Source organism: Gymnoscopelus braueri, assembly GCF_963280865.1.
Source record: "Gymnoscopelus braueri genome assembly, chromosome: 23".
NCBI lineage: Eukaryota > Metazoa > Chordata > Actinopteri > Myctophiformes > Myctophidae > Gymnoscopelus > Gymnoscopelus braueri.
In genome coordinates, this window is record NC_137625.1 from 14,193,413 (window position 1) to 14,220,758 (window position 27,346).

At 40.2% G+C, this 27,346-nt stretch overlaps 1 protein-coding gene across 2 annotated transcripts; it reads right to left on the bottom strand.

Annotated features, from left to right (window-relative positions):
* Positions 1-27,346, bottom strand: adipor2 (adiponectin receptor 2). 2 transcript variants are annotated; one of them, XM_080421532.1, is made up of 9 exons: positions 27,208-27,346; positions 16,001-16,111; positions 15,595-15,874; positions 7,962-8,084; positions 7,346-7,517; positions 5,629-5,815; positions 3,445-3,632; positions 2,139-2,332; positions 1-2,018 (listed from the first exon to the last, which is right to left on the bottom strand). In XM_080421532.1, exons 3-9 carry the CDS (start codon positions 15,679-15,681, stop codon positions 1,890-1,892), a joined length of 1,080 nt encoding a protein of 359 aa, XP_080277658.1. In that variant the 5' UTR covers positions 15,682-15,874; positions 16,001-16,111; positions 27,208-27,346; the 3' UTR covers positions 1-1,889. The 2 variants fall into 2 exon arrangements, with proteins under 2 accessions (XP_080277658.1, XP_080277659.1); XM_080421533.1 differs by having other exon boundaries at positions 15,595-16,111.

Here is a 27,346-nt window from a genome sequence, read left to right on the forward strand (position 1 = left end):
TTCAAAAAACCTTTTTTGTTTATTAGAACAATACAGCAGGTATACATATATACACATATGTATATAAAGGTCTTTTGCAATCAAAACACTCTGCTCAGAATGGGGCATGTGCTTCAACAACAAACTGTATCACTCCCCGAGAAATAAATTAATCCAAACTAAAGAAAAACCAGAAGAAAGAAAGAAAGAAAAAGCACAGGTGGAAAAAAAGGGTTTCAAGTTGGGAATACATCCATCAGCCTCTATTGAACACCAAATACAGGTTTACAAAATGGGTGCGTTATTTTGATCACAACTCTTCCAGTGAGCTTACAGCTCCACCCGCAAAGGCGTGCCTGTAGGGTAAACCAAACACTCCCTCTGAAGCGTTTAATAGTCGTAAGAGAGTCCGCAGTGCCTGGAGAGGAAAGGGGCGTCCACAACCAAAAACTACAACTACGAACGTATTGTTTTCGTTCTACCTCAAGTACAAGGGCGGCCTTAATGATCTGGGGGCCCGTTTCAAGAGCTCATATGGGGCCCCCATATGCACCCCCCCCCCCCGGAAAAAAAAACATAGCAAAATCTACACTGCTCAAGTAGATGGCAGAGTCCACACCACAGCTAATTATAATGGCGACAGTGAACGATATAGTTATAGTGCTTGGTGTGTAGAACTACAAATAACGATAATTATGTGAGCATCCACACTGTTATGGTTGCGGTGTGCGCTCAACCATCCACCTGAGTTAGAACAATTCATTTCATTAAACAATATCATTTATAGTTATAGTGCTTGGTGTGGACCGCCCGTTACTGGAAAAACCAGATGAAGAACAAAGAGGTGAAAGCAAGAGACAGGTTGAACGAGAGACAGAGATGAAAAGAAATAAACTAAATCGAAATTAAAGCTCGTGAACCCCATGACGTCAGAAGAACAGCATCAAAACGATAAAATTACAACCCAGAACACTAAATGAAACGCTAAATTTAAAATAATAACAAGGATGTTTTCGTAGAGAGTATTGTTGTTCCATGTTAAATCAGAGAGAGACTGAACTCTTGTCACAGCATGGGAGTTAAGACCCAAACGTAGGTCTTGGGAGACGAACACCAGCTGCTGTCCTGTGGTCGTTGTGGAAATGGTTGTGTGTTGTATTCAGTGTCGTTTACTTATGAGTGGACGTTGTGTTAGGGGCGCAAAGCCCCACACCCCCCCCCCAAAAAAAATGTAAATGCTGAGATGCATTGCAAAGGAAGAGTCACTTTACTGGATTACATCGTTATGAAATTCTCTCACTTTCTGTCCATCTGTCTGTCTCAAGCAGGATTTATATACTTTGTCGCGTTGAGCTTATCGCGCGCCGAAAATAGCCCATCTAAGAGCTCATAACGCGTAATGGCTGACGTGTTGTGAGCTTGTACATTCGGCTATGTGACACGGGCCGCATGGCAAAGTATAAACCAGGCTTAATTCTCTCCGTCTGTCGGTCTGTCCCACCTCTTAAAAACTGGTTTAGATATGAACATACTGCATTTCCACACTCTCTCTTCAGGATCTATCTTTATTTACTCATCATCTTCATTATTTTGGTATTTTTTGGTTTAAATTTTTATTTATTTATTATAAATCTATAAGACCCAAAGATTACAAATCTTATTTACATAAAAAAACATGTTTTTCTTTTCTTTTTTTGCTTTAAAAGCCCCCCCCCCCACCCACCGCTCCTATGTTCTTCAATTTGTTTTTTTCATTAAAGCAGGAAAGGTTTTTAATTGAACCTCAAAGCAAAGAAACATTATCAACCTGATATTTCAACTTCTGTATTTTGTGTCGTCAGTGTGTCCGTTCGTTTACTGTGTGTTTGTTTATGTGTGTGTCTGTCCATTTCCTGTCCACCGTCTGTGCGTTAGAGCGTGCCGTCGTCAGTGCAGCCCCCTCCGGCCGTGTAACGGAACTCCTGCAGGTTCGATACCCCGTGGAAATGGACGAACGCTCCGGCAACGACCAGAATGTGGAACAGCTGGTGAGAATGGAACTGGAGAGAGAAAAGCATACCTTTCAACATTGTGAGGTGAAAATAAGACTTATTTTATGTGACGTTATGTAAACATGGTAATTATTCCCAAAAGGTTGATTGTGTGTGTGTGTTACCTACCCAGATATCGCACTTTCCAGGGAAAAACCTCTCAGGGATTCTCGCAGCGTAAACACACGCCCCCGTGATGTAGAGTGTGGCCATTAGCAACAACCAACCGATCTGGCCAACCGCAGTGGCTTTGATTAAACCCTCACTGATGATGAAATGGAGGGTTGGAACGACGCCACTGAGACCCAGACCAACGAATACACCTACAGACAGACGGACGGACGGACAGAGACACAGAGAAAGAAGCGGCTGTTAACCCATTAAGACCTGAGGCGATTCTAAAAAAAAATCTAAATCTCAGTTTTTTGAAAAAAATCTGGAAAATATTTTTTCACGATTTTTCAAAAATAGTAGATCTACAAGCTCGTAGCGCGGCACTCGGTGCCGCGCTATGAGCTTGTTGATCTGCTATTTTTGAATAGCCCAAAAAAATCTTAAAATGAGACGCAGATGCGTCCCCGGTCTTAATGGGTTAATCACATTTACTCAAACACTTTAGGTAACCTGCTGGACTAAAATACATCGATATATTTTATACCAACTAATATTATTATCTCCGCCAGGCCAGGAGGTCGGAGATTTTATATTCACCACATTTGGTAGAAAAGGATGTCGAGAGTCATGCGACGATGAGCGTACCGTTTGCTTGGAAATGGCTTTGAAAAGTAGTGGGAGGGGCTTATTTCTTACAAAACAAATGCCGTACATCCTGAACGCACAAATTGTAATTGCATGTTGAGGGGCCTTTATAGAGTGCACCTCTAAAAGCACTTTTAACTCAAATACATTAAGTTGCACTGTATGTTTAGGAATGCTACCTTTGGCTATTTGAAAAATAGCTGATCTACAAGCTCACAACGCGCGTTGTGAGCTTGTAGAGCTTGTAGACTTGAAATGGGACAGTCTGAATAATGAGTACTTATACTTTAAGTACTTTAACCCATTAAGACCGGGAACGCATCTGTGTCATTTTTAGATTTCTTTAGGCTATTCAAAAATAGCAGATATACAAGCTCATAGCGCGGCACCGAGTGCCGCGCTATGAGCTTGTATATCTGCTATTTTTGAAAAATCGTGAACATTTGTGCAAATCTTTGAATATATATATATTTGTTTAAAGCGTTAGGATTTAGAAAACATATTTTTAATCGGCCTCAGGTCTTAATGGGTTAAGTATATTTTGATGCCAATACGTTTGTACTTTTACTGAAGTCAATTCTGAACACCAGACTTTCACTTACTTCTACATTGCGGCATTGACACTTTTACTCAAGTAAAAATATGCGAGTACTTCTTCCACCACTGATTTGCGTACCTGCTCTGACTCCTCTGTACTGCGGGGTGGCGAAGAAGTCGCACTGCGAGACGACGATGGCAGTCAGTCCCAGAACACACACCACCATGAGGTAGGTGACACACTGCTGAGGAGAGCAGTAGAACGAGTAGTAGAGCCACGGCACAAACGAGCCCATGATGAGAATCGCTATGCCGCTGTAGTCCAACCTGCACACACACACACACACACACGAAAAAGGTTGAGAATTACTGCTGCACAACAAAGGATTATAAAGAGGTGTAAGTTATATTTAACTTACACCTCTTGCTTTTTTGGCTTAAAGCAAGTGTTATGTATCTCTCTATTCTGATAGAAGTCATTGCTATAGTGTGTTTGTTTTTGATTGATTGATTGATTGAATACTTTATTAGTCAGAAATGTAAACAGCACGAGGTACAGTCAGACATTAAAGCTAAAAGGATAATGCAAAAAAAGTCCTGGGGACTTGTTTCCATTGCGGTCCTATGTATTAAATTCATCGACATAGCATAAAAAATAACACATTGTCATCAACAAATACAAAACACTGTGTACAAGGGAGAAAGAGGGGAAAAAGGGGGGGGGGGGGACGTCAGTAGTGAATGACACATCATTTCTATGGGAAATTGCATTTAACTTCCCTTGTGGTCTTCTGATTAGTTTTTCAGGCTAGGCCTGTCACAATTATTACATAATCGCCTAATCGCAATTATTTGAGAGAGTTGCAATTATTTCTGAATAATCGTCATAATCGTTTCCATGTTGAAAAATGCTCATACATTTTCAAACATTTTCCAAAAATAGCAGCTTACAAGCTGTGTATTTCCGCATATATATATTTTTTTAAGAATACAAATGTATTGAATATGTCAGTAATTTATTTGTATATTTAAATTTGTCATATATTTGCCCTGTGCAATTTGTGATTATGAAGCCTAAAAAAAGGCCAAACAGAAATTAAATTTGTATTCATATGTTCCAATGTTCAATGCAAAAACACAATAAAATTTTAGTCGCAATTATTTGTGTGACAATTAATTAATTAATCAACTTAAATTTGTAATCGTGACAGCCCTATTTCAGGCTAGTTTTGAAGGAAACCAGTGATTCACATTTTTTAATGGATGGGGTCAGGGCATTCCACATTTTGGTGGCAGAGTATAGTAGAATGATAATTTTCCCATGTTTGTTTGTACATAGTGTTTTGTATTTGTTGATGACAATGTGTTATTTTATTTTTGTTTATTTGGGTGGTTACCAGATCGTTGTCGCTCCCTCTAGTGTTGTGGCTGTGGGTGTCACTCACTTTGGAGAAGTAGTTAGTCAGGTATGAGGGTATTGAGGGCACTGTCCCTTTGACTATCTTAACCCATTCAATCCGGGAACGCATCTGTGTCATTATAAGATTTCTTTGGCTTTTCAAAAATAGCAGATCTACAAGCTCATAGCGCGGCACCGAGTGCCGCGCTATGAGCTTGCAGATCTGCTATTTTTGAAAAATCTTGAACATTTGGGCAAATCTTTGAATATGTTAAGTTTTAAAGCGAACATTTGTAACTCAAATCTTTGCTTCTGGGGGTCCCTGGAACAACATATTTTGAGATGGGGGGGGGGTCTGCAGCCAAATACATATCATTTTGGTGGTCCTTGACATGAAACAGTTTGAGAACCACTGATTATACAGTAGCAACAGAAGTCTTTTAAAAAAACTGTTTAAGAAGACATTTGTAGAATCCCCAGAAGCAAAGATTTGAGTTAAACATTATCTAAATTAAAATGACAGAGATGCATTCCCGGTCTTGATGCATATATCAATACCAATCCCATTTTGTCTCTCTAGCTCGTTAGTAAACAGAAAATACATTTTAACCCATTAATACCTGGAACGCATCTGTGTCACTTTAGATGTCTTTGGCTATTCAAAAATAGCAGATATACAAGCTCATAGCGCGGCACCGAGTGCCGCGCTATGAACTTGTAGATCTGCTATTTTTGAAAAATCGTGAAAAAAAAAAGTTTTGATTTTTTTCCAAAAACTGTTAGGATTTAGATTTTTTTAAAGAATCGCCTCAGGTCTTAAAGGGTTAAGGTCAGGATACCAATTTAATTCAATCATAGATAGGGTCAGGGTATAGTGTGTGTGTGTGTGTGTGGGGGGGGTGTGTGTGTGTGTGTGTGTCTTACTTTGAGAAGACTCTGGACACTTTCTCAGAGTGACAGTAGACGGTGTGGAAGAGCCAGGAGAAGGACAGACAGAGAACGGCTCCCAGGAAGAACGCTCCGATCACGACCTTCTCCTGCAGCGGGGCCACGAACGACATGTTGGGTCTCAACAAGTACATGAGCCCCAGACACAGGAACAACACACAACCTGGAAACACACACACACACACACACACACACACACACAGAGATCATCTCACATTCTCACATTTATATCACATAAAACAGACATCAGAGAGAGAGTTGTTATTAATCCATTGATACCTGGAACGCATCTGTGTCACTTTAGATGTCTTTGGCTATTCAAAAATAGCAGATCTACAAGCTCATAGCGCGGCACCGAGTGCCGCGCTACGAGCTTGTAGATCTGATATTTTTGAAAAATCGAGGGAAAAAATATTTTTTATATTTTTTTCAAAAAACTGTTAGGATTTTTTTTTTTTTTAAGAATCTTCTCAGGTCTTAATGGGTTAACCACTTGAACCCCAATCTGGGAACCCATCGTCAAATAAAAAAGAAAAGATGTCGGCCCCAGCGTTTTTCACTTTTGCATTTGACTCTGGGGGGAGTGATTAAATAGACGATGATGACTGGAAACCGGTGTTTTGGTCTCTGCCCTCAGCCTCCGATGGTGCGCCTATGTTTTCATTCCCACTAACAACATTTCTCCACGGAACACTAACACCATTTCTCCCAAAGAACATGGATCGTTTTGGTTATAAGCCCACTTGTTTCTATGATGAAAGAACAAGTCAAAATGTTACTAACTTTCCGTGGTTTTGTCGGCTCCGCGGACGCCATTGTTAACACATTGGGTGCCAGAGGTTTATTAAAATATTATACGTTCGGTGCCTGCTATTCTTCCATCCACTTACGTCGATACGTTTCGTGCTGTGGAAGCCCCGACGCGGAAGTGCATGTAAGCAAAGCGTGCGTGCGAGACGGCGGAGGGTCCCGACTAACGCCTGGAACAATAATATTTCCAACGCGATCCTCCATTGCAGAGTGATCGCCGATCGAAAACGGCTCACTTCCACCACGTTAAAAAGAAATGGAGATATTAAGCTTTTAGTCAAGGAGTTAACATTGGAAAGGCACTCCATTTTCTAAACATGTCATCATTATAAACCCCTTAACAGACGACGTCACACTGATAAGAACCAGTAGGCGTGCGCAGGCCGGCACCAAATGAAACCCATTCTGTCATGTCTCGCTAGGACGCGCCTCACTAGCCAACACACAAGAGGAGGTTGAATGAACTGAAACCAGCGAAACCCTGAAACAATATGTGGGGAATTGATTGCATGAAACAATCACCTGTGCGTCCAGTCTCTATGTTGGTAAACAAAACACATTATAAATTGGTCATGGATAGGCCCCTACCCTGGGGGTGTCAATGAAAAAGGGTTCAAGTGGTTACAATCTGGGAAACCATTTGGTAAAAAAAAATAAGAAAAAAAGAGATTGAGTGGTGAAAGTGAGTTGGCTGCAATACTTCTCTCCCACCACTAGATGGGAATGAAGCAGAACAAATGACACTAAATCAATATTTCTATTATGCAAATATGCACACTGACAGATTGATAGGGAGGAGGACAGAGATAAAGAGACAGATGTGTGTGTGTGTGTGTGTGTGTGTGTGTGTGTGTGTGTGTGTGTGTGTGTGTGTGTGTGTTACCCAGTAAGTGTGTCCATATGTTTCCAGTCTCTGTGTGAATTCTGAAGATGCTTTTGAAACAGGCTCTGAACGACGGCATGGGAGGCCTGTGACCGTGGAGCAGGTAGTCGTTGTCTTTCAGCCAATCGGGGAGCAGGTCAAAGGGGAGGACACGCCACCGGCCCTCCCACATCTGGGTGGTGGTGGGTTGAGGAGGAGGAAAGAGAAAACGTTAGAATAAATGCAAACTGGGGCACAGGAGAGATACTTAATGAGGCATTTTGCCCATTAAAACCGGGAAAGCATTTTAGATTTGAGCCATATCATCTCTGTTGGGTGGAAACCTCATAATGTCCAAAACTATGAATTTTCTGGATTATAAATTCTAAAAGCAGCAAAAGTACAGTAGCAGATCTACAAGCTCAAAACGTGTCGCGTCGTGCCGCGTTTCGAGCTTGTGGATCTGCTACTATTTGATGCTTTTGGTGACGCTGTGGTTACGATATCCATATGAACTGGAATATGTACAGTGGAGACTTTTATGTTGTCATTCAACAGTGTGTGTGTGTGTGTGTGTGTGTGTGTGTGTGTGTGTGTGTGTGTGTGTGTGTGTGTGTGTGTGTGTGTGTGTGTGTACCTTGTGTACAAACTCCTGCATTCTCTCCATGACGCCTTCATCGTTGCTCTTCTCCTCCTCCTCCTCCTCTTCCCCCTCTCTTTCGTTCTCTCCATCTCTTCTCTGTTTGTCCTCAGAGACTCTCTGACAGAAGAAAACAAACGGGACAGAAGATATAACAAATATACATACATGTGTATATATATATATATACTGTGTATCAGTGGTTCTCAATCTTTTCAGGCCGCGACCCCCCAAAATAGTGTTACGAGGTGTTGTGAGCATGTAATCGCCTATTTTCTGCCTATTTCTTAGGTAATATTTGACAAATGTGTTATAGTATAGTTTGCTGATTACTTCTGACGCAGTAATGGCCTTTATTTTATAGCAGTGGTTTTCAACCTTTTTCATGCCAAGGAGCCCTAAATTGATATACATTTGGCCGCGGAACCCCATCTGAAAATGTTGTGCCAGGGACCCCCAGCAGCAAAGATACCAGTTAATTTTCGCTTAAAAAATATATAAATATTCAAAGATAGCAGATCTACAAGCGCCGCGCTATGAGCTTGTATATCTGCTATTTTTGAATAGCCAAAGCTAAGTGGTTAAAATGATTCTGACGCTATGTTAACTAATTTTGCTGGGGACCCCCTGGTACTCCCCCAAGGACCACTGGTTGAAAACCCCTGTTTTATAGGTATTCGAAATGTCTTAAAAGTCCTTAAATTGTGACTTTAGAAATGTGAAGTTACCCAGCATACACTTATACTGTATGTTGGTTTGTTTGCTGTTTAAGTGAGAAAATAATGTTGCACATTAAGCAAATCAACTGGGGATCCCCCCCAAAATCATGTGAGAACCACTGCTGTGTATACATAATACAGCATGTCTTCCCAATACTCCACACTCCATGACTAACTGGTTTGTTACACACTGCTGTAGAAGAGCTGCTTCCCAGAAAACTAACGACATCAGCCCTGCATAGTTTGTCACATGACAAATAGCTGAAATAGCTCACAACACGTGTTGTGAGCTTACTGTAGTATTGTGTTATTGTCTTGTACTTGTGTTGTCGTTTTGTGTTGTGTTAAGTGCATTGTACAGTTTTTATGGTGTATTGTTTTGTGTTATTGTGTTGTGTTTGGAGTGAAGCAGACAATTTCGCAACCAGGTTTAAATGTCGACGCAACAGAGGGGGCGGGATCGAGGAAACAGCCAATGGGGAGAGAGGCCAGAGGCCATTGGCCAATAAGACAAAAGCCTGATGCTACGATGGCCCAATGAAGAGGGAGCTGAACCTTGTACACAGTAACCCCTCACTTCCACTCATGGCTCTCATGGGACGCTAAGAATTTAGTTTAAGAAACAAGGCCGTTAAAAACAGACAGCATGTTCCGAACACACACACCCACACCCCAGTGGATCCCAGCTTGTCTATGAACTTTGATGAACCGATTGTACTCTGCTGGGGGTGTGTGAAGGGGAGGAGAGATGCCTTGTTTCGAGACAACAGTGCAATTCTTAGTGTAATTTCAATTTGTTCAGTAGAGGCAGCGTATTGCAAAACATTAGTTCCCAAATACTCTAACGCGGAGGACTGCTTTATATTAAGATGTGAACACAGAACTGGGCCGAAAAGTCAGGAGTTCATAATAATGAGAATTTATGAGCCTCTTTCAAAAACATCTTGGCTAAGGTGTCCACATCCTGTACAATATTGGCTGCCTTAATGTCGCCTTGGATCGTTCAGCATGACAGGGTCAATGAGGTCCTTCTGCAAGCTATACACTAAGAAGGAGATCTGACAGTGTCCGAATGCTTGGCTGCATCGTGGCAGTACTATATGATGATAGTCGATGCCAGAACATTATAAAAAGCTTCCAACATGTAAAAATAAAGGATTGTCATTGTTAGTTTTAATAGAGCTGTTACCGGAACAAGTACTGTGGCAATTCTAACCGTTTCATGTGTTAAAATACAGGGATCAATAACTATCAGCACTGTGTGCACACCAGTTCGTGAAAAATATGGCTATAGAAATGGATATTATGAGCTCTCTTTGTACTTGGAGAATTGCCAAACTTCTGGCAAGTCAAAACTGCGTCCAAACTTTCCTCCTTTATTTTTTATTGTTTTGTTTTCTCAAGGCAATTAAAGCCGTCTCACTCCTTCGTAGAGAGTGTTTGGTGCCAGTGGGCACATTCTCACGCCTGTATGAGAAGAACAACTATTATGCACTTCAATCTACCTTGAAAACATCCAAGGTTTGGCATGTCTGGGCCACAAGTCTAGCAGCTTTGTTTGATGACAAAAAGTAACACCGTGCTCAGTTTATTTTTCCTGGGCTCGAATTTAAAGCTGGTTTCTACGTTCGATTGATAAATGAGGGCCTTTGACTCTATGCCATTGTGATTGCCATAATACCCGGTGGCCTTTATCCCACATTAAAATTGGCTAATGGGAGGACCGGCCGGCGGTCCACGTCTAGGCCTGTCACAATTATTATATAATCGTCTAATCGCAAATATTTGAGATAATATTTTTTTCTTGCATAATCATCATAATCGTTTCCATGTTGAACATTTTTCACACATTTTCAAATATTTGAAAAAAAAGCAGAAATAGCAGATCTACAAGCTTTCAACGCGTCACTTCGTGACACGTTGTAAGCTTGTAGATTAGCTATTTCAGTTATTTGTCATAACTGCCCTGTGCAATTTTTTTATTAGGAAGCCTAAAAGGCTTCATATGTTCCAATGTTCAATGCCACGTTGTCACACTCATGTCCCTATGACTCAGCCATAACCATATAAGGAGTTCCCAATATAGCTACGCCCAAATATGAAGGGTGTTGTCCAACCTCAATGTGTTGTAATGGCATCAGGCGCAAACAAATCAGTCAGCCCCATATATGGGCACAAAAGGGGGCATGCCCATATATGGGCATATACTGATGACATCAGGGATATCCATATATGGGCATAAAAAAGGACAATACTTTTCATATTACACCCTGATTGGCATCTTAAGTTTGCAGGTGTGGCTCGTTTTGAACAAAATGCCTCGAATCATGAACGCAGGGTCCGATTGCCGTGAAAATTTGCACACACATTCCCACTAGGCCGAGGAAGAAATGCCGCCCTTTTCACATTGTCCCGTTAAAGCGTTAAAGCGCCACCAGGAGGCAGATTTTTGCAAAACATTTTTTTGATATTACAGCATATTACTTTTGTCCAAGCAAATTAGTACACATCAGATTTTTCATTTCCCATCCTCTTGATTGGCTAAGATTGGCATTTTAAATTTGCAGAAGTGGTTCACTATGAACAGAATGCCTCAAATCATGAACGCATCGATTCCACTCACCTCTAAAATTACCGAATTCCAAACATTGCTGGCCCACAATAACCTACCTGGCGGAGACCTGTGCTCCGAGGAGCACTTTCTCTAGTTTGTTTTACCTTTATTTTTTATTTTATTTTTATTCAGATGGATCATATCATTTTAGATGACCTTATTTAGGATCGGTTTATTACCTATATTACACATTTCAAGTGCCACTTCTTCCCGGCCTAGCGGGAATGTGCATGCAAAATGTCACGGAAATCGCACGCCGTGTTCATGATTAAAGGCATTTTGTTCAAAACGGACCACTCCTCTGCAAACTTTCTGGAAGCCAATCTAAGCAAATCAGGAAGGAATACGATTCCTTCCTTCCCGTTTTGGAATCGTATTCCTTCCTGATCACTGATTAGTTTTGCTTTGTTTGATATAATAGCACACCAAATTGTTTGTGTGCTTGTGCTGTTGTATAAGTCTTTGATGTGTGTGTCTGTGTGCATACTCATAGTGCATACATACACACAGGCAGTCTGCAGCATTATACCCATGTGTGAAATGTGATCAGTACACCCCAAAACTGAAACGACACAATCCTGTATGTATACGTGTGTGTGTGTGTGTGTGTGTGTGTGTGTGTGTGTGTGTGTGTGTGTGTGTACGCAGGTAGATGCGTCTGATTGCTCCACCTGCAGTAAAGCAACACCGATACCGGAGCTGGTGTTGGGGCCTCCTAACCCAGTCAGCAGGGGTGTCTGACCCGACACCCAATAAGGCCTTTAAATGTTTCAGCAGAGAGCAAAAACTGACTGAACAACACACCTCTACCTCTGTAGTGAACTCACAGTGAATAACTGTAACCAATTTTTAAAGGTGATAGTTTGAAATTCATACTGTATAATATATGCATTGAAACATTAATTTTGGGGAGGTTAGGTGGTAGGCAGTGTTGCCAGATTCTGTAAGAGAAACATGCAACGAGGTCTAGGAAAACCAGCCCAAAATAAGCGACTATGGGCCACATGAGCACTTTAACATATACATCAGCTATTTGAAAATAGCAGATCTACAAGCTCACAACGCGTCGCGATGCGACGCGTTGTGAGCTTGTAGATCGGCTATTTTCAAATAATATCTTGCGGGGAAATTATAATAAGCAGATCTGGCAACCCTGGTGGTAGGGCTTGGGCGAGGTCACAACATACCATCATTCAGAGTGATATTGAAACACCACAAGAATTATTACTCTAACTCTATCCTCTCCTTTCTCACGGAATACTACAAAATGATTTCAATCACTTATTTACACCTGTATTTAGGGCTGTCACGATTACAAATTTAAGTTGACGATTAATTATCACTCAAATAATTGCGATTAACGATTTAATTGTGTTTCTGTCATTGAAAATGTATGGATAAAAATTACATCTCTGTTTGGCTTTTAGCTTTCGTTGCACAGGGCAAATAACACATATTTAATTACTTTACACTTAAAAATAGACATTAATAGTGGAAATAGCCGATCTATAAGCTCAAAACGTGTCGTGATGCGACGCGTTTTGAGATCTGCTATTTCCACTATTTTTGAATTTTTTTTTAAATATATGATTTTTTTAACATGGAATTGATTGACGTTTATGACGATTATATAAAATAATTGCGATAAGACGATTATGTAATAATTGTGACAGACCAACCTGTAGTGTAAACCTGTGATATGACAATAACACCGATCCTGATGATTGAATATCTGCGATGATATTGGCGCCAAACACAGGGACCCCTAAAAAATTCAGCAACCCCCTTCACCCCCGCAAGTCCAATCAAGGGACACTCACACACCACTATGACCAGTAAATACCACAGTACAATAGCAATGAATGTGGACTTGGCAGTTCTCTCTGTTTAACTTCACCTCCACTCATTCTAACTGACAAACAGTCACACGGCTTTGGAAAACCTATTGTGAACAGGATTATCCGTTAGAATACATGAAGGGGGACTTGTACAATGAGCTACCACTGTAGTACTAATGTAGGATAGATACTTCTACAGTGAACGACAACTGTAGTATTAATGTAGGATAAATACTTCTACAATGAATTACCACTGCAGTGCTAATGTAGAATAAATACTACTACAATGAACTACAACTGTAGTATTAATGTAGGATAAATAAATAGTTCTACCATTTCTACTACCGCGTATACAGTACTAATGTAGCATAAGTCTTAGATTGGGCCTATTCTATTGAGCAGACAATGATGCAGACAATGGTGTTTTCTGGTTTTGATTAAGTCCTCCATTTATTTTGATTCTATATCTTCTGTAGCACCACAGCATATAATTATACGTAAATAAACATTTATGACAATTTCATGATCAGCTTCAAAACCATAATCTTTTGCCATATTGGCATATTTTGACACCAATGTGATGTGCAAACTGAGCAGAGTGTCAGATTTTCAGGTTTTTAATTGTTTATCCATGTAAACATGTGGCAGATCCACATCTAGCCTACATTCTTCTAACCCTAGCTGAAAACTGCCCATATCTGCTTAGCAAGCAATATATCTCAAAACTACTGGCTGGATTTCCATGAAAATTGTCGTGAAACTTCATGATATCCCCATCATCAACCCTAATTGCATTGGTGACCCAGTGGCCTTTCCTCTAATGCATATATGGGCAACTTGTAGATCTGCCTTCTGCTACTTTTGCGTGACATATAATGGCGAAGTACGGCATTAATTTACGAAAAAAGTTTAACCCATTAATACCTGGAACGCATCTGTGTCACTTTAGATTTCTTTAGGCTATTCAAAAATAGCAGATATACAAGCTCATAGCGCGGCACCGAGTGCCGCGCTACGAGCTTGTATATCTGCTATTTTTGAAAAATCGTGATTTTTTAAAAAAAAAAAAATTTCCGAAAAACTGTTAGGATTTAAAAAATGTTTAGAAGCAGCCTCAGGTCTTAATGGGTTAAATACCGAGATAAGGTGTCTGCCCGACAGTATATGCAATGTGGCCCTCTGGAGTGAGTGTGGAAATATAGTGGCTCTCTCCATCATCAAAGTTGCATCACCCCTGGTCTGGTGCCACCAGTATGACAAGCTTTCCACTTGCGCACAAGTTATTTCAAAAATCTAAAGGGCAGATTGCCATGAAACTTGCTGAACGCATTCATGCTCCCTGGACTCTCCCTGGACATTGGGTGGCCCCCATGACCTTTTCTCTAGTGCCACCCTCAGGGCAAGATGTCAACGTTGCACACATGATATCTCATCATCTATTGCTATTTGTAGCAACATATTATGCTGGTGACTGCAGGTCTGAAGGGACATTTCTTTCATGATGGCTGTTCAGATAACTTACCAGGAAAATGTGTTCAAATACTTAGAGAGTGTCTGTGTGTGTCTGTGTGTCAGTCAACCCACAACAAATGCGCGCGCACGCACACACACACACACACACACACACACACACAGTTTCCAGATTTTCTCCAAACCGGATGGCTGAAAATAAATGTAATAAATAAATAAGCAAACATCCAAACCTTTTAATTGAGATCCGAACATTAATATAACGAACACACAAACTTTGAACGTTTAGGGCCAGCCCTACCCTGTAGCTGTAGATAATAATAATAAATTGCATTTTTATAGCGCTTTACAATGGTTCATTCGTTCATAAGGGGGGGGGGGGGGGAGAGACATTGGGAGGTGAAGCGGCGAACAGTCGACGCTAGCGTCCTCACTTTTCCCACACCAATGGTGGCAAGCTTAGCCGACCGATTCATTGGAGGGAATGAAGGATTCAGTGTCTTGGCCAAGGACACTTCGGCACCAACTCTGGGGAGCCCGGGATCGAACTGGGAACCTCGCTGTACCCATCTGGCGGCCGCTCTACCCCTGAGCCACTAGATCACGGGTTCCCAAACTTTTCAGCCCGTGACCCTAAAATAATGCGGCCATTGACTCGCGACCCCACCTAACCCTGGAGGTAATTTATGCACATAAACTTGCACGTTCGGTGTGCATTTGTAATGTATTAAATTGGTAAAATGTACTATTTGTAATCATTTTTAGATTGTACTTCATCCATTCTGTTGAATTTAAAAAAAATAAAAAACGTTTTTTTTTTTTTTTTACCCAAAATAATTTCACTACCCCATCGTCAGTGTCCCTGGGGTCGCGACCCCAACTTTGGGAACCCCTGTCCTAGATAATACCAAGCAGTGATATTGAACTAAGCAGAGGGCAGCAATACGCGTGTGCGTGTGTGTGTGTGTGTGTGTGTGTGTGTGTCTCACCCTGTGGCGCGTGTGGCACTCGGTGGTGCTAAGGTGACTGGTGGAGGGTCCTGAGGCTGCCGTGTCATCCTGTTCCCGGGGGCTCATGGGATCTGTAGGCGTGGACTCGGAGCATGTGTCGGGCCTATTTGCAGTTCTTTCTGAGAGATCTGTAGTTCTGTGGCGGAGCACGAAGGCGGGGCCTTCGGCTCCAATTTGCTCTCCTCCGTCCAGTTTGGAAAAACTGGCTCAGACAGCGACCAAAACCTGGACTGGAATCCACCCAAAATGTAGACTCCACCTAAACCCAGATAAGACCAAAAAAAGCGGACTGATTTATATCCAAAATGTGAAGAAATTTCACAAAACCCAGAAAATGTAGCAGACTTCAAGCAGACTGGACTGGAGAATTGGAACAGAACCGAACCAGTTCGTTTTCAGCCGTGTAGAAACGCCGGACTGGCGTCCAAGCCAGGAAGGTGGATTCTCTGGACCGGATTAGGAGTGGACTGGGTCCTAAGGCCTCTGTGGTACAAAACTGTAAAGAGAGAGAGGGAGGGAGGCAGGGAGAAAAGACATAGAAAGAGTGAGAAAACAGATGGTTGACGGGAACAAGAGAGAAAGGGAGAGGGAGAGAATCACATTAAGCATTGGATGACAGAAATGAGCTACAGCAGCATGACACCCTACTCAACAACTCCTCTGTGGTCACCTCAAAGTGACCACAGCTCTTTCACCATCTATTTTTTTCCCCCAATTTGTTTTACTTAAGTAAAAGTATCAATACTGCAATGTAGAAAAACTCTGTTACAAGTCCGGAATAGAAAATGTACTTGAGTAAAAGTACAAAAGTATTGGTATCCAAATGTACTTAAAAGTACAAAAGTAGAAAGTACTCATTATACAGAATGTCCAATTTCACAAGTTTTCAAATGAGTGAAATGTATAAAAATATTTTGAAAATAGCAGATCTACAAGCTCACAATGGGTCGCGATGCGACGCATTGTGAGCTTGTAGATCGGCTATTTTCAAATGTCTGAATGTATATAGGGCTGAAGTGGGTATTGTGTGTTTTATAATAATAATCCAAATCTACAAAGTAACTAGTAACTAAAGTTTTCAAATAATTGTAGTGGAGTAAAAGTATAATATTTGCCTCTGAGATGTAGTGGAGTAGAAGTAAAAGTACTGAAATTTGGAAATACTCCAGTAAAGTAAAAATACCTCAAAATTGTACTTGAGTAAATGTACTTACTACTGTACAAAACACACAAGTCCCACATTAAGCCCTATATACACACACTAAGTTGTAAGCCAAATGGCTATTTACGATATTTCAGAACATTTGGAGAAAGACATTTTAAACGAAAAGAAATATGCCAAAAATGTATCCAATTTTACTAGGGGTAATGCCAGGGCAAATGTGGTTGGAAGACAAACATGGAAGTGAAAATGTGTCGATGAGGAAGTTGAACTGGAGAGAGAGAGAGAGAACTGGGTGAAAGGTGAACTTATGCAACAAAAATAAAAGGATTAAGAGAAGAAAAAAGAGTGATGCAAAGGAATGAAAGAAGTTATGAGTCACAGAACCAGCTCTGTGACTTCTGTCTGACACCAATGCAGCTCTGCCAGTCTGAGTGTGTATGCGTGTGTGTGTGTGTGTGTGTGTGTATTAACACACCAGTGAAGCGCTACAAGGTGTGCCAGGGCTAAGTTAAGTTTAGGATAAGGCTTCATAATCAACAGATTAAGGTTAATTGGCATTTGGTGAACTGACCAAATTACTTCAAAAACAGTGTGTGTGTGTGTGTGTGTGTGTGTGTGTGTGTGTGTGTGTGTGTGTGTGTCTGTGTGTGTGTGTGTGTGTGTGTGTTTGACGAGAAAGAGAAAATAGTTTCTACACTAACATTTCAACTTTCTCAGCATCTCGGAATGGTTTAAGTGTGAGACCAAAACCAATCGGAATCATGCTGATGAGTAATGTGTTTATTACCATGACAACACTGATGGAAATCAACCAAGAAATGATCTTATTTATTTTTGCGGTATTCAAAAAAATCTGTGGTGCCAAGGTGATTCATGCCGTTTTAAATGGCACTGAACCACTCGATAAGCTATTGCTAAACATTGACAACTAGAAAGGTGCTCAAAATGTCTACCAGGGGGCATGACCTATTAATAATACCGTATGACGAAATAACATACAACTGCTGGTCTCTCTCTCTCTCTCTCCGAGTCTGTGCGTGCGTCAGTGGACATTCTTTGGGGGACACAGAGTTAGCAACATAGTGTGCGTCGTCTGTGTTGTGACGTAATCACAACTTATAGCCATTATGTTGGAAAAGAACAGGCGCTGCTACAGTGGAAATGACTCCACATAAGTTGTGTTTTTTGTTGTTGTGGTGTAATCATTTTCTTTTAAGTCTCCTCTCAGCTTCTTCCTCTGGCAGGAATCCAAAACAGCCCCATGGGCAGGCACTGGCCGTTCCGTTCCCTCACTTGGAGAAAAGTACCCAAAAAAAGCTCATAAACGCACAAGTCATCATGTGATGTACTTCCTCACTCCGGATAAATCTACAATCCGTTGAACAACAGTGCACATAAAAGCAGCCTGCGTGTGTCTGACTGCTGTTCTGAACTGGTGTTCTGAGACAGGCATGTACTGCAGCAAGCATTAGCCTATATCTCCATTTCAAATAGGCCAAATTGTATACTTACAGTATGCCATAGCCTGGAAGGACAATAGTTATGCAATTATAAGTTCAAAAAATTACATACTGTATAGGCTAGTCGTCTAAAGCAGTGGTTTTCAACCTTTTTCATGCCAAGGACCCCTAAATTGATATACATTTGGCCGCGGACCCCCATCGGAAAATGTTGTGCCAGGGACCCCCAGAAGCAAAGATTGGAGTTAAAAATGTTCGCTTTAAAAAATATACATGTTCAAAGATTTTCACACATTTTCAAGATTTTTCAAAAATAGCAGATCTACAAGCTCATAGCGCGGCACTTAGCTGGGGACCCCCTGGTACACCCCCAAGGACCACTGGTGGTCCCCGAACCACTGGTTGAGAACCACTGGTCTAAAGATTTGGGAAATATTCTGTACTTGAGGTCCTTGTCATTGTTGTCAGTGTGCACAAGACCTATGATACTGATCTTTGTAGTACGTGAGATTAGCTGTAGAAAGACAAACAAACACACACACACACACACACACACACACACAGACAGACAGACAAACTGGCAACAGCATGATGTCCTAGCAGAGATTAAAAAAATCACTAGTCATTTAAATGCTGAAAGAAATCTCTCACATCACATGATGTGTGGCCTGCCTATTGGTCCAACAGCCTGTTATTCCGAAACCCTAATCGTCCGAAAGAGTTTAGGTTATGGTTACGGTTAAGGCTAGTGACAAATGGTGCTTCGAATAGTAAGAACTGTCGGACCAATGCCATGGCACCCATAAACTGGGGCATACTATATACAGTATGTATCTTTGCAATAGTGAGTTGGTTTACTTCAACAGCACCTGAGCTATTCAAATTCATTCAAGATTTAAACACCCAACACTTATGCTGAGTGATGCTATCTGCAGTGACATCAGTACATCCCCGACTACTTCACAGCAAACATCAAATACAGACTTTCACTATAAACTCAGGCAAGAAAGCGTGACAATAGGATCATTGGCAAAATGATTGCTATGGATGAGCAGTTGAGCTCTATTGTGGGAGATGAGGGCTTCACAGAGCTCATGTCAGTGTCAAACCAGGATAAGCGATGCAGAAACGAAAAACAGTAACTGCAAGAATTGACAAGCTGTATTGTGAATATATGGTTCCCCTCACCCCTGTTTTGAACATTCTCTCTCTGTGTGTGTGTGTGTGTGTGTGTGTGTGTGTGTGTGTGTGTGTGTGTGAGAGAGAGAGAGAGAGAACAGGGAATAGGCTTGTGTTATATTTGCGGGCTGAGAGCCAAAAACTTGGTTTCCATCCCACTGTGTCAGGGAGGAGATACTTATGTCATAACACCTAAAACATTGCACTTTACAAAAATTATTACAAACCCCACATAACACAAAACAATAGTTTAAGCATAAAACAAAATGATATGTGTGGTATGGTGTGTATGCGTATGTTGTGTACGTAATACTGGGCCAGTCAGAACAGATGCTGTTGACAGAGAGAGATGGGATCGCCATGTGACTGGGTGTGTGTGTGTGTGTGTGCGTCCAACACTGTTAGCCATTGTCTCTCTCTGTCATAAGACTCCTGCCTGACTGACAGTACCAGGAGAAAAATCACAACACAAACAAGCACACCTTTCTTAGAGAAATTGGACTCTTAACTAACGCGATTCTCAAACAGATGTATGCACACACACACAATCTAAGTCGCCGTCCCATGACGTTACAGATTGCCTTCAATTAACTTAAGAGAGGGGAAATCCTGTCACACACAGTAATAATTATAAATACCGTAATACAGAGAGCATTAGATGGACTTATTATCAAAAGAGGAAAACAACACACACACTGTGCTCCTTGGGGTACATTGAGGACATGCAGGACTGCAACTTGCTATCACAGGCTAACAGACAGACACACACACAGTTGGAATTACATGCACGCACTTACGTACGGCGTTCACACGTGGCGCACACACACAGTCCATCTGCTAATGCTCCAGGGGAAAGCGTTTAGCATGTAAGAGACTTACTTATTACTGTACTGTACCTCTGGTAACAGGCTTAGCTTGCCATGCACGTGTGCGTGTGTGTGTGTTAGGGCTGTCAACTTTCCTCAGAAATGATATTCGAATATTGGTAGATATTCAAATATTATTATTATAGAAAATATATTTAAAAAAAAAAAATTGACAGAAACAATACAAAAAACAATGTATCGAGTGCTCGGATCCAATAAAACATATATTTTGTTTGTTTTTATAACTTGATACATTGTTTTTTGTATTGTCCCTGTCAAATAAACATTAAAAAAAAAAAGTGTTTTAAAAATATTTTTTTATATTCGAATATTAATTTTCATATTCGAATATACATATTTTCCCCATATTCGAGGAATATTCGATATTCGAATATTAATTCACCAGCCCTAGTGTGTGTGTGTGCACACATTTTGACTGTGTGTATTGCTAGGGCAGGGCCACATCTATAAAAATATATCATAATGTAGCCATGATTTGAAATAACATCAATAGGTAATAATGTCATTGATTATGCTGATAATGGAGGTAAATTAAGTGGGTTCTACTTCTACCAAGTACTGCATGAAGCAAATAGCATATGGTTCTTCCATTTTTGGATTGGTGAGGAAACTGAAACGGGAGAACAGCTGAAACCTGAGCTTCAAAGCGAGAGAGAGAGATAAACTCTAGATGAATTCTACAGGCTGTATTATGAATGACTCATGTTGTGAATGTTAACCCATTCAATCCGGGGACACATCTGTGATTTTAGATTATTTTTTTGGCTGTTCAAAAATAGCAGATCTACAAGCTCATCTACAGCGTGGCACCGAGTGCTACAGGCTCACACTGTGTTGCAGTGCAACGTGTTGTTGTGAGATTGTAGATTTGCCATATGAGAAGTATATAGTATGTATGTGTGTATGTACGCATGTGTTTGTGTGTGTGTGTGTGTGGGGGGGGGGGGGGGACTCCAAGGAAAAAGGTTGGAAACCACTGGAATACAACAACTAACAACACTAACAAGACAACTATGCAAGTATGCAGGAGGACAAAGAACGCAAAAGTTAAATGAGCTTGAAGTAGCACCAAAAAAAAAACTTACCCTAACTGCAATCTTTGCTCACCATAAAAGGTCATTACACACCGGCGAATATGCGAATATACGCAAAATTCGGACTTGTTCCGAATAATTAAAAGATGCTTTTTCGCTCCATGTAAGCTTGCATTGACTTTATAAGGTTTTTTTAAAAAAACGTATTATTCACATGAAAAATTCGCCCCCGGTGTGTAAGGGGCTTTAGTCAGGAGAATTATAATGATCAGGAAGTTTGGGACAACATTATCTCTGAGCAGTGACACACACTTTCTCGACACCCGTTTGCGTTTAGTATAAAGGAATCAATCAGCATATTACTGACAATGATTGTGATTGGTCATTTGCTGTGGATGCAGAGAGCAAGCGTGCATACTGCGTACCAGGGCATTAAATCAAACCCAATTAGTGTATAAGATCATTATGATATTTATCTAGGTTTTACTTTCTCTCAGGCTGTAAAAGAGTGTTAGTGTAACGTGACTGAGGGGCCCGGTTTGTCTTCCATTGCATCTTGTGCAATGTGATTAACCCAACTGAACTATATGTATCACCGTTACAGTTTCAAATGCCTTAACAGGCCCATATTTAAGTTAACAAAAGGCAACAAACAAAAACCCCTGTCCTCCTTAGACCCTCAACTGGCAGTGTTGCCAGATTCTGTGAGAGAAACAAGCAACCAGGTCTAGGAAAACCAGCCCAAAAGCAGCGACTATGGGCCACATGAGCACGTTAACATATACAGCAGCTATTTGAAAATAGCAGATCTACAAGCTCACAACAGCTTGTAGATCGGCTATTTTGAAATAAAATCTGGCAGGGAAATTATAATAAGGAGATCTGGCAACCCCTGTCAACTGGGCGAGGCAACGCTTGACAGAAAACCGAAGGAAGAAACCTATAGGGAAGAATCACAGAGGGGCTGCTGAATAGACATTATTCAAAATGCAAAACAAGCAAAAGAACAGTAGCACATTACACAATGGTATTAAGTAGCACTGTAACTGGTTATTGATAATACCGTAAATAGACCACAATGTGGGAGGGCGATATCCGTCTGATGCAGGTCAGATGAGGATACCCGGTCACGTGGAAACGGAAGGGAACTAGCAGGTCTGCCAGCCAGCTCGACAGCACAGGCCATTAGATGTAAGATATGGTGCTGCTGTCTGACATGGATTAAGTCTGAATGTGATTACTGCACATGCGTACAGGACACTGGGATACCAATGCTGAAACAATAGATTGTTCATCATCCCTAATGATCACCATTTCATCATCCCTAATGATCCCCATTTCAATCACAAATATAACTTGTTTCAGATTAAAGTAACGGCTTTTAGGTCGATTTATATACACTATATACACATGTACACATATACATATATATATACATATATATATATATATATATATATATATATCTTATTCAAGAACTGAGTTGATATATTATCAATGTCAGTTAGTTACACAAGATACTAACAACACTAGACATTGTACTACCAACACAAAACATGACAATTTTGTCAACTACCTTTCGTACATTGAAAAGTTCAAATAATTGATAAACCTCACAATAACAGAACACACAATGTAATGACTGCTAATAAACTCCAGTAAAGAAATCACAGCACCATATTGCGCAACCATATAAATATACTGCACAACTGACCATACGCCTAATAATATTGCACAAGCTGCAATACAATATGTCTCAACTGCTCATCCTCACATCTCTTTTTCGGGAGAATTAATCCTCAAAGTTCAGCACATGATGTTAGTAGTCTTTGTCAACATATTAGTCCAGGTGGCTAGGGACAACTTGAAAGTCTAAATTAGCCGTCAACCTTAAACAGTGCTGCTTAATAACGTAAATGTTTAGTTAGCTTTAGCAAATATCTCGAATACGAACTAGCACAGCCAGTACAATCGGTGTTGCCAGATTCTGTGAGAGAAACAAGCAACCAGGTCTAGGAAAACCAGCCCAAAAGAAGCGACTATGAGCCACATGAGCACTTTAACATTTACATCAGCTATTTGAAAATAGCAGATCTACAAGCTCACAACGCGCCGCGATGCGACGCGTTGTGAGCTTGTAGATCGGCTATTTTCAAATAAAATCTTGCGGGGAAATTATAATAAGCAGATCTGGCAACCCTGAGTACAATACTATTTACTTACACAGAGAACTCACTTTGTAAAAAAAAAAAACTATATTCAGAAATGCAGTTAACGATGGATTTCAGGATGTCCTGATCCTGATGAACAGTGGCTGCACAGTAAGAAGCTCGGTGTTGTTCATTTAACCACTATACACTGCCATCATAGATGAAACAAATTTATTTTTTTGTCGTACGACAAAGAATATAGGGCTTATGTGGTTATCACTTAGGATTTCACAGGGCGCATGTATAGTTTATGTATGGGAAACCATACATAACCCCGCTATAAAGACAAACCGTGTCCAGCTAATATCTATAGACTGACCTCATACTTTATAAGCAGCCATCAAGTCATGGTCCTTAAGTGTCAGGGCGGTACAAGAAGAACCATGACATCACCCCTTGAAAAACAAATGTTATTACAATCATAGGCCAAATAAAATAAAATAAAATCCAAATAGCAGATCTACAAGCTCAACGCTTCACATCATGACAAGTTTTGAACTTGGCTATTCTCGCTAATCGTCGCACAAAAAGGTATATACTGCAATATGCTTTGGTGGTTAAATATTTTATGGGATCCCTCGCCTGGTGTACAAAGGAAAAGTGTGTGTGTGTGTGTGTCTGTCGAATGGGTAAAACAAAGAAGTTTCAACACCACCCAAGCTATCAGCTTCTCAGCTCATTAAGTATTGATGAGGTGACATCATGGTTTCTGGCAGAGCAAGGGGCTGCTGAACCTGTTTGACTGAAAAAGAAAGGTTCAAACAGGTCGATTAAAGTATTGACAGAGAATTAGCAGCAAGCAGCCAGAAGCCACTTTTTTATGCAAGGTTTAAAATAGAGTCTGTGTCAACCAAGGCCTGTCACAATAATTACATAATGGCAATTATTTTTGCATAATCGTTGTATGTTGAAAAATTGCCATACATTTTCAGATATTTAAAAAAAGTAGCGGAAAAAAACGAACTACAAGCTATGCGACGCGTTGTAAGCTTATAGATCGTCTATTTCCGTGATATACATTTTTTTGGGAAGTATAAAGTTATTAAATATCATCATTTCTTTCGTCATTCGTCATTTCTTTGTGTATTAAAGATATTTGTCATATCTGTTTTTGTTCACGAAGCCTAAAAGCCAAATCATATTATGTTCCAATATGCAATACCAAAAACAATTAAAATCGTTAAATCGTAATACCACAATATCTATGTGACAATAAATCATCAAGTAAAGTTCCATGATCATGACAGCCCTACCTAACAATCCACTGACAGCTCAACAGTCATGATCTTTAGAATACATATTTGTCTGGTTAAACAATACATATTTGCCAGGTCAATAAGGCAAACCCACAGTGGATGAACAAGTTCAGGTGCCGCTCTGAGAGAGATGAGCCGTCACGAACATCGTGACGTTTAATTACCCGTCAGGCAACTATGAATAAGGCGTATTTATCTACCGGAGGCTGTGTGTGGGAACTGCACGACATATGTAAGACACATCTTTCAAAATCAGCTTAGTAATGGTGACAGGACAAGGTCCAAGGAATGCAACAGTCATAAAAGTTCACAGCTTGATGGGAGTCGTGCCTGTTCTGATAAAAAAAATTGATCAAAATAACAGCCTGTGCCCGCTGTGGAACATGATGCCACGGTGATAAAGGGTTATTGCAGATGGAAGCAGATTAAAGTTTCTCTCTAAACAACACAGCCTGGCCGCTGTGGGAATTTGAACCTTTAGACTTGACAGTTACATGTTGGAACTAAAAAAATGCAAACAGAATTGACATAATTGCACCAACGACTTCAAAACGGGCAACAAAAATGAGCTACAGTTGCACTATGCTCTGTGTGTGTGTGTGTGTGTGTGTGTGTGTGTGTGTGTGTGTGTGTCAACAAAACCCTGGTGAGCAACAGACAAAGGCGCTCCAGCCCCAGACTTCTGCTGTTGAACTACATACACTGCTCATGCTGACAGATATGGTTTAATAAACAACAAATGAGTGTTTCTGCTCATGACAATCAATGTATCGACAAACATAAAACAGTGGAATGTAAAAGAGTTGAGATGATTTCTTGTAATAAAAACAAAAGGAGAATCAAGAAAGAAGTGGAAGAAAAACAGATCTGGGGTTTTAAACAAAGAAAGCTCTCTAAATTCCAGTCTGTCACAAACCCTACAGGAGTTTATCATTGTGGATGGATGGATAATATCAAATATATTATTACATATATAAGATATGTAATAAATGTCATATGTAATAAATGTCATACATTTTTTAAAGTAATGCACATGTTTTTCTGTCGTTTTTTAACAAATCTATTGTCTGTTTTCTTATGTGTATTGTTGTGATCCGGTGTCAATTCTCTCCATCTCTATTGTGGTAGAGAGTAAAGTGTTGTGAATATGAATATGATCATTATTTACAAACGTTAGACATATGTGTGTGTGTACAACATACACGAAGCATTATCCGTTGTGTGGAAGGTTGTTTACAACGCAGCGAGCAGTGTTGCCATGTCTGCTTATTATAAGCGACTTTGTTCGGGCTTGTTTTTCTGTGAAGTTGCTTGAAAATATTGGTTGGTTGCGGTTTTTTTCTAAAGTGTAGTTGCTTATTTGGGCTTTGTTTCCTAATGTTGTTTAAACCAGTGGTTCTCAAACATTTTTTATTTGAATTTTTATGCATTTGTCCACAGAACCCCATCTGAAAATCATTTTATGACAGGGAGTGGGGATAGATGTGTTAAATAGCTCTATATTCTGATAGTACTAATTGCTATAGAGTGTTTGTTCAGTAAAAGGAGTCTCCTATGTCTCTCCAGCTCTTTATTAAACAGAAAATGCATTTTCAGTGCCCTCTCCTGATTGGCTTAAATTGTGTCACTTACCTGAAAATGTAATGTATTCTGTTTACTGAAGAGCTGGTGAGACCCCTGTGACCGAATTAGTAACAATTAACTAACAATTACTATCAGAATATAGTACTTTAACAAATATATATATATATATATATATATATATATATATATATATATATATATATATATATATATATATATATATATATATATATATATATATATATATATACATATATATATATAAATATGTTTCAAAAAAATATTCCAAATTTTCTTCAAGATTTTTTGTAGATTGGCTATTTTCAAATAGCCAATGTATTATGTTTGAAGGGCTCGATTCTTTTTGGGCTCGTTTTCATAATACCTGGTTGCTCGTTTCTCTCGCAGCACCTGGCAACGCTGCTAGCTAGTGGTAGGTAACAGTAGCAGCTAGTAGACAGCAGACAGACAAAGTGTGTCTCTGTGTGACAGCAGTGTGTGAGCACCAACACGTCTTTAAAACGGCCCCACGTTGCTTTAAACAACCAAAAACAAAGGTTTCGTGCGTTTATAAAGGCTCAACATGGTGAGGTTTTTATATCTTAGACCTCGAAGATATAACTGGATAGCAAGAGAGCTAATGCTAGCAGCAAAAAAACAAAGCAGCCTCAAACAACAAAGAATGAGAGAGAGACATAACAAGAGAGAGAGAGAGAGAGAGAGAGAGAGAGAGAGAGAGAGAGACATATAGACAGACAGACAGACAAAGTCATAAAGAGAAAGAAGGAATGGTAAAGTTGAGTGAATATAATAATACCTTATGTCCAGCAGGAGAGAGTATGGCAGAGAGAGTGTTCTCTTGGTGTCTGTAACGTCTACAGAGTTCTAGACTGTACTGTCTGTCTGTGTTCCACTCTTCTATGTCTCTCTCTCACACTATCTCTCTTCCAGTGTTG